General features: G+C 46.5%; 2 protein-coding genes across 3 annotated transcripts in view; both read left to right on the forward strand.

Annotated features, from left to right (window-relative positions):
* The window catches only part of LOC310666072 (uncharacterized protein), a 1,539,811-nt gene that overhangs the window by 1,067,246 nt on the left and 458,742 nt on the right, over positions 1–13,823 (forward strand). The gene's annotated exons all lie outside the window — the stretch shown is intronic.
* LOC310667158 (vomeronasal type-2 receptor 26-like) lies at positions 331–9,303 on the forward strand (the record flags this gene model as incomplete). The annotated part of the gene is made up of 6 exons (XM_083418882.1): positions 331–476; positions 2,027–2,318; positions 2,554–2,579; positions 3,394–3,457; positions 7,702–7,828; positions 8,408–9,303. The coding sequence occupies 6 exons, from the start codon at positions 331–333 to the stop codon at positions 9,301–9,303; spliced, it is 1,551 nt and encodes a 516-aa protein (XP_083275008.1).

The raw sequence follows: 13,823 nt of genomic DNA on the forward strand, positions 1-13,823 counted from the left end.
GTCTCTCAGCCCCACTCACCTCACAGAGTGTTTGTTGTGGGGGAGGAAGGGAAAGGAGAATGTTAGCCGCTTTGAGACTCCTTAAAGGGAGTGAAAGGCGGGATATCAAATCCACACTCTTCTTCTTCTTCTTCTTCTACCTAGAGACCAGAGCTGGGGCAGCAATGGGTGCTAAAATCGTCTGACAGTGGATGGTGGTAATGAGCCTAGATAGAACATGGTGATTTAGAGTTAAGAGAAGAAGATTTTCATCACAAAATGTTAGTGTTGTTCTTGTTGCCGTTACTCATAGTGTTGCCTCTGTTTTGGGTACCTGCTGCCTTGTGCTGTATGACTGACCCCATTCACATCCAACACCAGTATTATCAGCCAGGGCACTTCATCATCGGTTGTATCACTTCACAAATGCTAGCACCATCCTTCATGCCACTAAGCTTCAAGGAGAACCCATGGGAAATGTTTGTCGAGGATTATGTGTAAGAGCATTTTTATATATCTCTCTGAAGTGAGGGAGGAGCCCTAAGTTATAATAGTCATCACAACCAGGTAACAAGGGCAACAGGGATGTTCAGAAAGCTGTCTACACAGAGGTGGAGGGTGCCAAATAGGACTTGTGGGGCTGAAGGGAGTGGGGGGTGGGAGTAGATAGAGTCAGAGTAAATGACAAGCAGAACCACTCCCTGGACTGGCTGTAAGAAGAAAGGGGGGAGAAAATGGATTCAATCACCTTTTAAAGGCAACCCTATGTAATCCAGGGACACGGGTGGCGCTGTGGGTAAAAGCCTCAGCGCCTAGGGCTTGCTGATCGAAAGGTCGGCGGTTCGAATCCCCGCGGCGGGGTGCGCTCCCGTTGCTCGGTCCCAGCGCCTGCCAACCTAGCAGTTCAAAAGCACTCCTGGGTGCGAGTAGATAAATAGGGACCGCTTACTAGCGGGAAGGTAAACGGCGTTTCCGTGTGTGGCTCTGGCTCAGAGCAGCAATGTCACGCTGGCCACGTGACCCGGAAGTGTCTCCGGACAGCGCTGGCCCCCGGCCTCTTGAGTGAGATGGGCGCACAACCCTAGAGTCTGTCAAGACTGGCCCGTACGGGCAGGGGTACCTTTACCTTTACCTTTATGTAATCCAAACCTTCTGAAACACAGGCATCCTTGAAATTCATATTATTATTTTTCTTGTGAGAATGGAAATGCCATTGTGCTTAGTATCCACTGACAACCTTCTCTGCCATAAATATCTCTAATCCACTTTTGAAGCCATCCAGGTCCATTACCATCACCACCTCCATAGTTTATGTATGTGCTGTGTGAAGAAACATCTTCTTTTGAATTTCCAACATCTTCAAAAATTCAGATTCATAAAATGTCCCCAAATCCTTGTCTGTTGAGATAGAGGATATTCCCCCACCTGCTTTCTCCATGCCAGATTCAAGACCTTCAGTGCCAACCTTTCCATGATAATAATGTATTCCATTTATCCTGTGTTCTACTTTTGAATTCTTACCTGGTGCTCATCACAGTTTCAAATAGAAGCATGTTCTTAAAAGTGGCAATTGAAATGTTTAGAGGCATGGCTTCTTAGGAAAGCATATATATGTGTTAGAAATATTACTGAGTTTCATAAGAGAAGCAACACACATATTCAAAAAGAGAGTTAACAAAATACTAAATTGAGAAAACTGCACCTCACACAAATGTTTTGGATTTCATGCTGAATATGCTATTGTTAGTTCCATTTAAAACTTCACCTCCTTCACTCCTAAATAACTTGTGGAAAATATAAAGCTATGTTTTTATACATTTTTCCTTCCCATTCTGTTCTCGGTGGAACTTGTGATTTGTTTCCAATGGCAACCTTGATATAGTCATGCTGCAACAATTTACAGTAAGTTCTCTTTGTTTTTGACTACCTTTAGGGTACTTTTCTCCTCCCAGACTAGGTATACCTGTCTAGTGTGGATTATGCTGCACCAGATACTCCAGCAACAGCAGGTGAGTCCATCACATTCATCATCTTTCTCTTGTTTCAGCACAGTACCCAAAAACTACCAGCATGTCCTTTCCTTAGTCTTTGCTGTGAAGGAGGTCAATCAGAACCCCAAGATTTTACCCAATATCACTTTGGGGTTCCAGATCTATGACAGCTACCTCAATGCAAGGATGACTTATCAGAATACTTTGAATCTTCTGTTTCGCCAGAAGAGGACTGTCCCCAACTACAAGTGTGGTGTTGAGAAGAACCTGATTGCTGTCATTGGGGGCCTTGACCCTGAGACTTCTTTCCACATGGCCTCCATCTTGGGCCTTTATAAGGTTTTCCAGGTAAGAAGACTGTGGACGGAATTAAGATTACACAACTATGGAATGATTCAGACTTAATGTATAATCTCAGGACATTAAGTAGGGGAAAAGAAAAGGGTGAGAAGGACCTGTAAGAGAAACAAGACAGCTGGGTCTTCCTTGTTCATTACTTCTTGAAATAATTTTTAGTGAAAGCCAATCCAGGATTCCAGCTAATGTAGTACCCCCAACCTCTCTTTTACCCTTACCCTCCTAGAATACCACAGAGACTTCATTTGAAAGGTAAGGATTTTAAAAACCCATTCCTTGTTCTCTAGGTCACCTATTCTTCATTTAATCCGGTGGTGAGTGACAAAGACCACATTTCTTCCTTATACCAAATGGCCCCCAGTGAAGCACATCAGTACACTGGGATTGTCCAGCTTCTTCTGTTTTTCCAGTGGAAGTGGGTTGGAATCCTGGTCACAGATGATGAGCTAGGTGAAACCTTTGTGAAAAAGTTGACACACCAGCTGTTCCTGAGCGACGTGTGTGTAGCTGTCACTGAAAGAATGCCAAACCCCAGTAGCTTTTTTGATCCTTCTCAGATGATTGACAACTTTCAAAATAAGGCCAAGTCCCTAAGCGAAACAAATGTGGTTGTATTTGTTGTAAGTGCGGATACTCACACCAGGACATGTCTGCAGTGGTTGCTAATGGTAACTGTGATGCTCAGTTTGAGGCCTTTAAACAAGGTGTGGGTTTTGACTGCTGACTGGGATATCTCTGCAGAAACATTCTACAGAGATCTGGATATTCAAAGCTTCCATGGTGCCTTATCCTTTGCCATCCATTCCAATGAGGCTGAGGGGTTCCACAATTTTCTCGTGAACCTCAATCCTCACTCTTATGCTGATGACTTTCTCAGGCTCTTCTGGGAACAAGCATTTGATTGTGAGTTTCTAGATGTGGATTTGGACCAAAGCCGCACAGGTGAAGAGAAACTGGAGAGTCTTCCTGGGATTTTTTTTGAAATGCAAATGACCAGCCAAAGCTACAGCATCTACAATGCCGTCTATGCTGTGGCACATGCTTTGCATGCCATGTCTGTTTCCAGAACCAAAGATGGAGAAATGGCGCTTCCAAAATATCGGGGACGTCATGAGCCACAACATTTCCAGGTAAGGTCTCACTTGGAAAGGCAGATCTAACTGCCAGAAGTCATTACAGAGAGAACAGGCTAAACTTCAGCATCTCTAGGGAGGTTGCTCTTTGTATGTGAAGAGCCTGACTACTGTTATGAATTTATTTTTATATAGGCACAGGAGTCCCCTCTGGTTATTTAAGGTGCATTTCAAGCACATGTTTCTGTAATTATACTATGTTCTATTGTTTATTTAAATGGCTTCTATTCAGGTAATAAAATGCATGTTAGGCTATGTGATCTAGGAGGTTAGGTCTATAAAGGGATTCACTGAAAAATGCCACAGGTATAGTAAGGTAAATAGTGCTTTAAATAAGATGTTTTGGCCATTTGTTCTATAGTTTTATCCAGACATATCTTATTTCCATTGAAAATACTGGTGAATGTTATTCATGCCTGTTGAGGAACACAATTTCATTGCTTGGTAAGGTTCTGAGCAGCTGTTGCTAAGTTTTTTTGAAATGCTATTGCGTGGACAGGAGGAGTCCCCAAATCCCGAGCGCCCCCCCCATCATGTGGAATAACGACTCAAGACAACATGCTATGGGATTAAATTGGCCACAACTTTATTAAATTTCAAATGTGGGTAAACCTTGGCTCAGGCATTGGGCGTTCTCCCTCCCCGGTCCCCGGCTGGGGATCTGGGGAACCTCAGGGTTTTCCAGTGTTTGTGTGGGGGATGGGCCGGCTCTGGAGAACATATGTTCAAGCAGAGATAGCCGCCCCCGTTACGCTGCCGCAGCAGGGGAGAGCAATGACGACCTTTCGGCGTACGGTCAAAGCCTCCCTTCAGAAACCCCTTTAACGGGAAACCCTGGTATCACCACTGCAAAGAGGAAGACGGACAAAAGGATTCTGCCCAAGGCCTGATACCGCCAAAGTTTGCTATGGGAAAGGGGAAACCTGCCAATGCAGGGGAATTCCTTTCCGGCCCTTTGACAGCGACCTTAACGTAGCAGCGCCCGCATACCTGTAAGAAAAGTTAACATGCAAAACCTGTGAAGAAAGTTAACTTGCAAAATAAGGCATTAACTGAGGGTGGGTAGGGTGGGAGAAGCTCTGGAGCCAAGTGAAGATTCCCAGGTAAGATCCTCCCTCTATTGTGTGGGCAGGTAATCCCTCCCCTACCTGGCCTGATCTCCTTGGCAACGCTTCCCCCAGGTGGGATTGGACAACTGACTGGGGTAGGCGGAGACCTCCAGGTATCCCACCTGAGGGAAGGCAAAGCCAAGCCCATGCTGATGGAGCCGCTCCAGATCCAGGGGCTGCGCGCGTCTACGCAAAGGTCGCCCCCCATTTTATGCGGGGAGCGGTCATTAAGGTTTTTCTGGCCAATTGGACTCTATTGGGAACCATTCCTGGCAGTGAAGGCCACCAACAGGAACAGAAATTGAAGACAAAGGAGGAAGCTGCCTGGTGGATGCTGGTTGCAATATTTGTTCCTTTGTTGTTGTTTAGTCGTTTCCGCCTCTTCGTGACCCCCTGGACCAGAGCATGCCAGGCACTCCTGTCTTCCACTGCCTCCTGCATTTTGGTCAAACTCATGTTTGTAGCTTCGAGAACACTGTCCCACCATCTCATCCTCTGTCTTCCCCTTCTCCTTGTGCCCTCCATCTTACCCAACATCAGGGTCTTTTCCAGGGAGTCTTCTCTTCTCATGAGGTGGCCAAAGTATTGGAGCCTCAGCTTCAGGATCTGTCCTTCCAGTGAGCACTCAGGGCTGATTTCCTTTAGAATGGATAGGTGTGATCTTCTTGTAGTCCATGGCACTCAAGAGTCTCCTTCAGCACCACAATTGTTCCTTTAGTCGTAGACCATTAAAATGGCACAGTGGTTAAATGAGTGCTTGTCAACCTTGAAGAGCTCTTGGGCAAATTTGGAAACTTGTCATGGGTGACCTTTCCACACACTTGGATGCACCTCAATTGCCCACATTATGAATAACAGTGGGCACCAAAACCTCCATCTAAGTGTTATTGAAATGCTTAGGAGAAGAAACATGTATTTGAATGTTCTCAGAAAGATGACCAATTTAGTTTTAGGCAAGCTTTCCTTGAAGAATATTCCTCAGTTGGAAACTACAAAAGAACAGGCTGCAAGAGACTAATATTACTCAGGGGAAGCACCCAGAGAAGCATTTCAAACACTGATCTCAGCTTCTGGGTAGCTCTGTAAGAGCAAAGGTGGTTCATGAGGTCTTATGGTTGCTCCAAGCTTAGACCACATGGCTCAGACAAGCTTTTCTTGTATTCCAGTAGCAATAATTGAGGAACTTTCACCCCTAACTAAGCCAGGTTTTACTGACTGTCTTTTCTGACTGAAAAGCACATGAAACTGACCTATGAAGTGTTTGTAAGTAAACCATTTTTAATTTACAAACGTGGTCTTTTTTCATGCTGCAGAAAGAGGGAGACTTTGGAACTCACTCACAAGGGCACATTTTAAAGGTCTAACAGCCTATATTTCCACACTTCACTTTGGTGGGTGTTTTGTGATTTTAAATGTATACTGCAGAGCTTTACAAACTTTTCCTGTTGGTGACACACTTTTTAGACAAGCGTCATTTCATGACACAGTAATTCAGTTTTACTAGCAAACTAGAGGTTAAACCAACCTTTTTCCAGCCCTGGGAGGAGTGTGGGGAGCATTTGTGTGACACACCTACACATTGCATCCAACACACTAATGTGTCACAACACACAATTTGGAAAGCTCTGCTCTACTGGGTTTCTCTCAGCCAAGAGTCCCAAACCTGGATCTTGGCATCCAGGAAATCTCAGATAGATATTAGTGGAATTTATATGATATATATATATATATTCCACCAACAGTTTTCAACATTTCTGTCAAATCTAAGTTTCACTCTCTTCCTCTGCAGCTTCAACCTTTCCTAAGGAGTATCTCATTTAACAACGGTGCTGGGGAAAATATGTTTTTTAATGAGAATGGTGAACTGGAAAGTATTTTTGATATTATCAACTGGGTGAATTTCCCAAATAAGTCCATCTTGAGAGTGAAAGTTGGGGAAATGGATCCCCAAGCTCCACTGGGCAGAGAGTTTTCCATTAATGAGAATATAATTACCTGGCACCAGAGTTTTAACCAGGTAGGACTCAATGGCTACTTTTAAGATCTGTAGTTACATATATTTTTTTTTAAATCATACTTTAGACTCTGATGAGTGAAATATAGTCAACTGCATTGAGTCTTTTCTTGGTTAGGTCTGGGTTGTGAACACGCCATTGCAGTGACCTGTGGTTCCTCGGTTTAAAACCCTGATGCTCTGCCTTTTTCACATCTGTTGTATCTGCAATTATAGCATTCCCTTCTTGTAATTTCAGTATAACCTTCCTTCCTTTTTCTTTTCTCCATTTGTATGCTAACCATTTCCCAGGCTCGTTAGCAATGTTTTTTTGATGTTATTTTTTTTAGCATATTACCATTTTATTTCTATCTCCTCGGTTTCTAACATAGATACTTATCTCTGCAGCATCTTAATTTGTCAGACAATGTTGATGGAGATTGTTCTAGGTCTTTTTTATTTTGTCACACAGTATTTCTCTCTCTTTTTTAAGTCAAGAATTACTGTATGTTGTATAAAATGACCACTTATGAATGCTTTACTTGGCTTCTGTCTGGTTTGACAGTTTAGCACAACATTGAAAATGCCTGAGTAATCTTGTTTTGCAAATATATTTACACAGTGGTGCCTCTTTGAGTAATACAATTACAAACTTCATGCTTTTGTGGGGCAAAGTCCCTCTCCCACAATACTCAGCTTCCTAATCTGTCAAGTTTAACCTCTGCTAGAACAGTTCGTTTTTAGGAGGTAATAATTTTTATTAGTTTTCAATTGCAATCCAATAATAGCCACATTATAACAATAAAAAACCACAATTATTAATACTGCAAAACAGTCCTGTGGCATAGCACAGTGGACCCTCGGGTAAAGTAACTTTCGGGTTGCAAACGCAGCAAACCCAGAAGTGTTTCACTGCACGCGCATGCGCAGAAGCGCTCTATCGTGCCGTGCACATGTGCAGAAGCAGCGCCTCATGTTGCAGACTTTTTGGGGTATGTAAGTACCCCTGGAATGAATTAAGTTCATATCTGGAGGGTCCACTATAAAAGGAAAAGGCATCAAACTTTGATAATTACACTGTAAAAGCAAAAGATGAGGACAATACAGAATACCTGCAATGTGTTCTGTCTTATGGGTAGGTGGTTCCGCTGGCCTTGTGTAATGACCCCTGCCATCCAGGTTACAGCAGACAAAGGAAAGAAGGGGAACCATTTTGTTGCTATGATTGTGCTCCGTGTCCAGAAGGGAAGATTTCAAATCAGACAGGTAGGAACGACTGCATTTCCTTAAATAAATGTTATTCGTTTTCAACTGTGTATGAACATATAAGAGGTGTCCTCTTTTCTTTAATGTGTCTCTGCTTAAATAATAAAAAACTAGGTCTCTTTTCCTTTCCATGGCAAATCTGCTGATTCTCTAGCTGCCTTCATAATTGCTTCTTTTTGTGAGGAATGTGCCACTTTTCCTACACTCTCACGAGGCCAGTGTCCTGGGGGTGGTGATGATGGCAGGATCCTGGGCATTCCATTCTCTCTATGTGTATTGGACTCATGTTTATGATGGGGAATTGCTGATTTAACCAGTCCACAAAAAACACTTTCCTGTCACCTCCATTAGTGCATTTGGGGCTCCTTTCACCCTCAGATGCTCTCATCTACTCCATTCGTCCCAGGCCTGGGGGGATGCAGGGGTACGCATACCCCTAAACATTTTATGAATGTGGCCTCACTGAGGGGCAGTATTTCAATGAGTGGGAAAATGAGAGTAGCCCTAAACATTTTTTTAAAAGAAAAAAGCACTGTCTGCAATACTGAACTACTCTTATTCATCCCCACCCCTTTCAAGATGTGAATGATTGCTTCCACTGTCAAGAACATCTGTATCCTAACAAAGGGAAAACCCAATGCCTTCCCAAAAGAGAAAACTTCCTGTCTTATGGAGAAACTTTTGGCATCAGCTTGGCTCTTTTGGCTCTGACTCTTTCTGCAACCACAGCCTTGGTGCTTGGAATCATCATCAAAAACCGGAACACTCCCATTGTCAAAGCCAACAACCGGAATCTCACCTACACGCTGCTCGTCTCTCTCCTGCTCTGCTTCCTCTGCTCTTTGCTTTTCATTGGCCAGCCTCAGACATGGACCTGCACGCTGAGACAAACTGCTTTCGGAATCATCTTCTCAGTAGCCTTTTCTTCGGTCTTGGCCAAAACCCTCACTGTGGTTCTGGCTTTCATGGCCACCAAGCCAGGATCCAAGATGAGGAAATGGGTGGGGAAAAGATTGTCCATCTCTATCATTCTTGGCTGCTCCTTTATCCAAACAAGCATTTGTATAGTCTGGCTATGTAGCGACCCTCCTTTCCCAGATCTGGACATGCACTCTCAGCCAGACCAAATCATCGTGGAATGCAATGAAGGCTCGGCCAACATGTTCTACTATGTTCTTGGTTACATGGGGCTGCTGGCTCTTGTCAGCTTCATTGTGGCTTTCTTTGCTCGGAAGCTGCCGGACGTTTTCAACGAAGCCAAATTCATCACTTTCAGCATGTTGGTGTTTTGCAGTGTTTGGGTGTCTTTTGTTCCAACCTATCTAAGCACCAAAGGGGAAAACATGGTGGCTGTGGAGATCTTCTCCATCTTGGCCTCCAGTGCTGGGATTCTGAGCTGTATCTTTTCCCCTAAATGTTATATAATTATCTTGAGACCTGAACTGAACAATAAGGAGCAGCTAAAAAGACAGTAAAAAATTAACATTTGATTATATTACCCTAGCAAAATCTAAAATGGATTAGTAGGCTGGAATTTTCATCCCAAAATGTATACACTTGTTTATTAAGTGTTTGCTAATGTTACAGTTTTGATACCGACCTGCTTGCTGCCTACCAAGGAAAGAATTACATCCATCATGAGTTGTTCAGCACACACTTTTTCTTCAGGGCATACCAGGTCTTCCATCCTAAACGGAGATCCAGTTATTCAGCCCTAACGCCTTGCCTCAGATGCCATCGCTAGGTCCTCAACAAGGACACCAAACAAGGCCAGAGATGAGTGCATGAAAGGCCATCAAATCACTGCTGGTACCATCTGGGTCTCTCATTACTTGATTTCCTGATACCAGGCAGATTGAGGTTCTTACTCTGAGAATCTTTGAAATCAGAACTGAACAATAAGGAGCAGCTAAAAAGAAATTAAAAATTTAACATTGGAATGTATTTCCCTAGAAAAATCTAAAGTTGATTACTAGGCTGGATCATGTTATGTTTTGGCATTATCAAACAGCTACTTTTTGTTTTGAATGCTTTTCTGCTGAGGCCTTGCTTTTCTATTAGGCAGGCTTAGGGAATTGCCTCGGGTAGAGGGGCAGCCTAGCTATCTCCTTCTGTACCAGTCCACTCTCATTGTATCTGGACATAGTTTGGAATAGTCTCCCTGTTCCCCAAACCCACGAAGAAGTAGTGCACAGCACAGGTTGTCCATTCAATATTGCAGGGGGCACAGCTTGTAGGGGATTGGATTAGCAGAAAGAGCATTAATTTTTGTAAGTAAGTGATTAAGAATTAATTCTTTCATTTCTTTTTTTAAAAAGAGAAAGGCTTCTCACACAGGATATTCATCACTAAGAACTATTATTTTTATATTGATGTTTAATGTTTTGTCCTAGAGTGTGGGGGGGAGATGAACTGTAGCCCTGACATTTTTATCCCAAGCATGCTCTGCTTCCTCATAGATTCGATATTGGGAGTCACTGTAGCTCAGCCTAAATCCCCCTTCTCTGTCATGTTGGTGCAGCTAGAAGGGATCAGGGAGATCTGCTGAATTAGGAAGTTCTGAGACATTAGAGAGCAATTCTTTCTAATAGTGTGAGCTGTTTCATAAGGGGACAGGTGGTCCTGCATATTAGTAGAACTCCCTTCATTGAAAGTTTCTATGCAGATGATGGATAGCCAGCTTTGGGGGATGAAAACACCACAGTATCCTCATTCCAAGGAAATTGAACCCTGGGTAGGAAGCTGGAAACCCTGGAATCTCGCACTGCTCAGAGATTGGGGTGGAATGCAGCAGAGGAGAGGTGTGTGTGTCTTGATGCAACTGAATGCTTGTGTGGTAGTCACAGCCAGCAGAGGTTCAGGTGCTCCACCAGGGTAAAAAATAAAGGTTAATCCATCAGTGACTTGTTGCAATAAAGGTAGATGCAAACTTGCATGCCTCAACAGAACTTCAACCAAGTGCATAAAGGGGCTGTTTGATTCATATCACATGATCAAATGGAAGAGTTTTTCTTTTTTCCCTAATTTTCTAATTCTCAACATTAAGAAGATCTGCCTAGTGTACATATATGTAAACTAAACTAATTGATGATTTGTATAGATTCAGAAAATGGTCTGTGTAACACTGAGAATGAAACTTAGTTTATGTACATAACACCTGAAAATAAAATGACATCAATATCACACTGTCAGGGCTGGCTCCTGGTCCCAGCTCACAGAGGACCAACGCTGGCTGGTATTTATGTACAAAAGTCTTTATTGAAGTACAGTATCCATTTCCACTCCACAGCGCTCCAGCTCTACGTCTAGGCTTTAGACCGGCGAAGCTCCATCTGAGTCTCCGCCCCCTGTACACCAGTTTAAGACTCTAGCTTTACTCCACCTCTTCTTTCTCCTCTGGGTCCTGCTGCCCTCCGGGGCCCCTGTCTCCCTGGATTCTTCTGAGGCTGACGATGACCCCCCTGACTCCTCCCTCTCTCTTCGGCGGGCTTTAGGACCTGGCTCTCTTCCCGGGCTGCCAACTGTGCCTCCCTCCTGTACATTTGAACTTGGCGCGCGCGCGCGTTTAACTTTCCTGATGACCGTTTCCTCACTCCCCGACGGAGGTGTGGTCAATCCTGCCTCATGTTCTCCCGCTGGCAGCGCGCCACCTGATCCCGATGCCTGGGACTCCTCCCCCCTACTGCACTCTGGGGGGGACGTGGGCCCGGATTTCCAACTGCTACTCTCTGAGTCCCCTCTGCCCCCTTCTTCCCGAGGTGTTCCCCTGGGCACTCCCCTTGCCCTGACCATGGGAGCTCCTTTCTGTGAATCGTCCGATTCACTGGAAAGACTCAGAGACCTCGGATCGCTGTCATCGCTGACATTTCCTTCGGACTCCTCCCCTTCACTCTCCATTTCCTCCTTATCCTGTGCCTCTGCTCCTGAACCCCTGACATCCATCCCCCCCTCGAAGCCCCCCCTTCCCCCCTCCCCTCCTTCAGGCGCGGGTGCCGGGTGCTCCGTCGTTGTGGGGGTGGCTGGCGGATACAGTTCGTCCCCCTTGGCGTGCATCCAACCGGATAAGTCCAGCTCGTCCTCCGTGCTCTCGCCGACCTCGATTTCCTCTGCTTCCATCTCTGTGCCGCCGTGCTCGAACCCAAGGTCCTCCCCCAGCACGTCCATGTCCATCTCTCCCCCGTTCACCTCTGGGGCCGTTGCCTGCCAGGGACCCCCCATCCACCTCCTGCTCCACCGCTCCTCTGGTCGATCGTCCCACCACAAAGATTGGCCCGAGGCAGACCCTGAGGGCGATCCCTCCGGGGAGCGTGTGTCCAGTGCCGGTTCGTCGTCCGAGGTGAACCCCTGGAACGTGCTGTCTGAAAGCGTGGGTGTGAAAAGCCAGTCGTCGAAATACTCGGCTGGCATGGGTCTGTGCGGGAACAAGGCATGAAACTCTTCCTTGAGAAGAGGCTCGTCCAAGGCATAGTCCGGCACCCAACTGTTGGCGCTGGCCGGGGTACCTTCTTTGGCGAGGAAATATTCTACTCCCTCTTCCCCCCATCTCGAGTCTAAAATCTCTGTGACCTGGTTGATGGGTTCCCCTCGTGGCGACCCCCCTCCTTGTGGGCGTCTCCCTATACTGGTCTGGTGCCGTGCCCTGCGCCTGAAATCTGTGAGGTGCTTTGTAGGGCGTGAGCACCGACCTATGGAACACTGGGTGCATTCTGGACCCCTCCGGAAGTGTCAACCGGAAGGCCACTGGATTGATCTGTGCCTCTACTTGGTAAGGTCCTAGCTGCTTATGTCCGAGCTTCTTCTTCGCTAACGATCTGGTCGGCACTGCCTGGGCTGCTAACCAAACCCAGTCTCCCACTTGTATGTCCTCCCCAACCCGTCTGTGCTTATCAGCCTGCAGTTTGTATGCGTGCTTTGCTAATTCTAACTGCCTCCGAAGCTGTTCATGAACCTCCTGCAATTCTGACGCTAAGACTTCCGGTGCCTGTGGCTCCCCCTCCCCCAGTCTCTCTAATCCCGGGAAGGTTCTGGGATGCCTCCCGTTGTTGGCGAAGAACGGTGTCACGCCCGTGGACACGTGCTTCGTGTTGTTGTAGGCGAACTCAGCGAGCGGCAGGTAGTCCACCCATGTTGCCGGCTGCTGATTTGCATAGCATCTCAGGTACTGCTGCATGATGGCGTTGACTCGCTCCGCTTGTCCGTTGGTCTGCGGGTGTCTCGCCGACGCTAGGTTGATCTTGACGTTTAGGAAACCCATCAGCTTCTGCCAGAAGTTCGAGATGAACTGCCGCCCCCTGTCGGACAAGATAGACCGTGGCAGACCGTGCACCCGGAAGACGTGGTCTATGAACAGTTTGGCGGTCTGTTCCGCCGTGGCCACCTTCGCGCACGGAATGAAGTGGGCCATTTTGGTGAACATGTCCACCACCACTAGCACTGCCGTCTTGCCCCTCGAGCTGGGTAAATCCGTGACAAAGTCCAGGGCCACCCTCTCCCACGGTGCACTCGGGGTTTGCAGCGGTTCGAGCAGCCCCGCCGGAGGTTTGTGCACTGACTTGGCCCTTTGGCAGGTGTCGCACCTCGCGACGTACTCCGCGACTTCCACCCTCATCTTGGGCCACCAAAAATCTCTGGCAACTAATTCTGCCGTCTTCTCCTTGCCAAAGTGCCCAGCGGTGGGTGCGTCGTGCAACTGCTGCAGTACTTTCGCGCGGAGTTCGTCTCCCGGTACGTAGAGGGCCCCTCTGCGGATGAGCAATCCGTCGCGTATCTGGAACTCATCGTCCTTCGCCGTGCCCTTGTGCACCTCCTCCATCTTGGCTTGTGCAAAGGGGTCTTCCTGCAGCGCTCGACGTACAGCTTCCAGGTCCACGGTTGCTGAAGCGCACGCCCACGCTTCCGGTGCGAAAATGTGCTTGGCCGCTGCTGGTGCCGCCTCTTCGAGGTATTGCGGCTTTCTGGACAGTGCATCTGCCATGATGTTGTTGTCGCCTGGGAT

This window comes from Podarcis tiliguerta (assembly GCF_965153285.1).
Source record: "Podarcis tiliguerta genome assembly, chromosome: 16".
Lineage (NCBI taxonomy): Eukaryota > Metazoa > Chordata > Lepidosauria > Squamata > Lacertidae > Podarcis > Podarcis tiliguerta.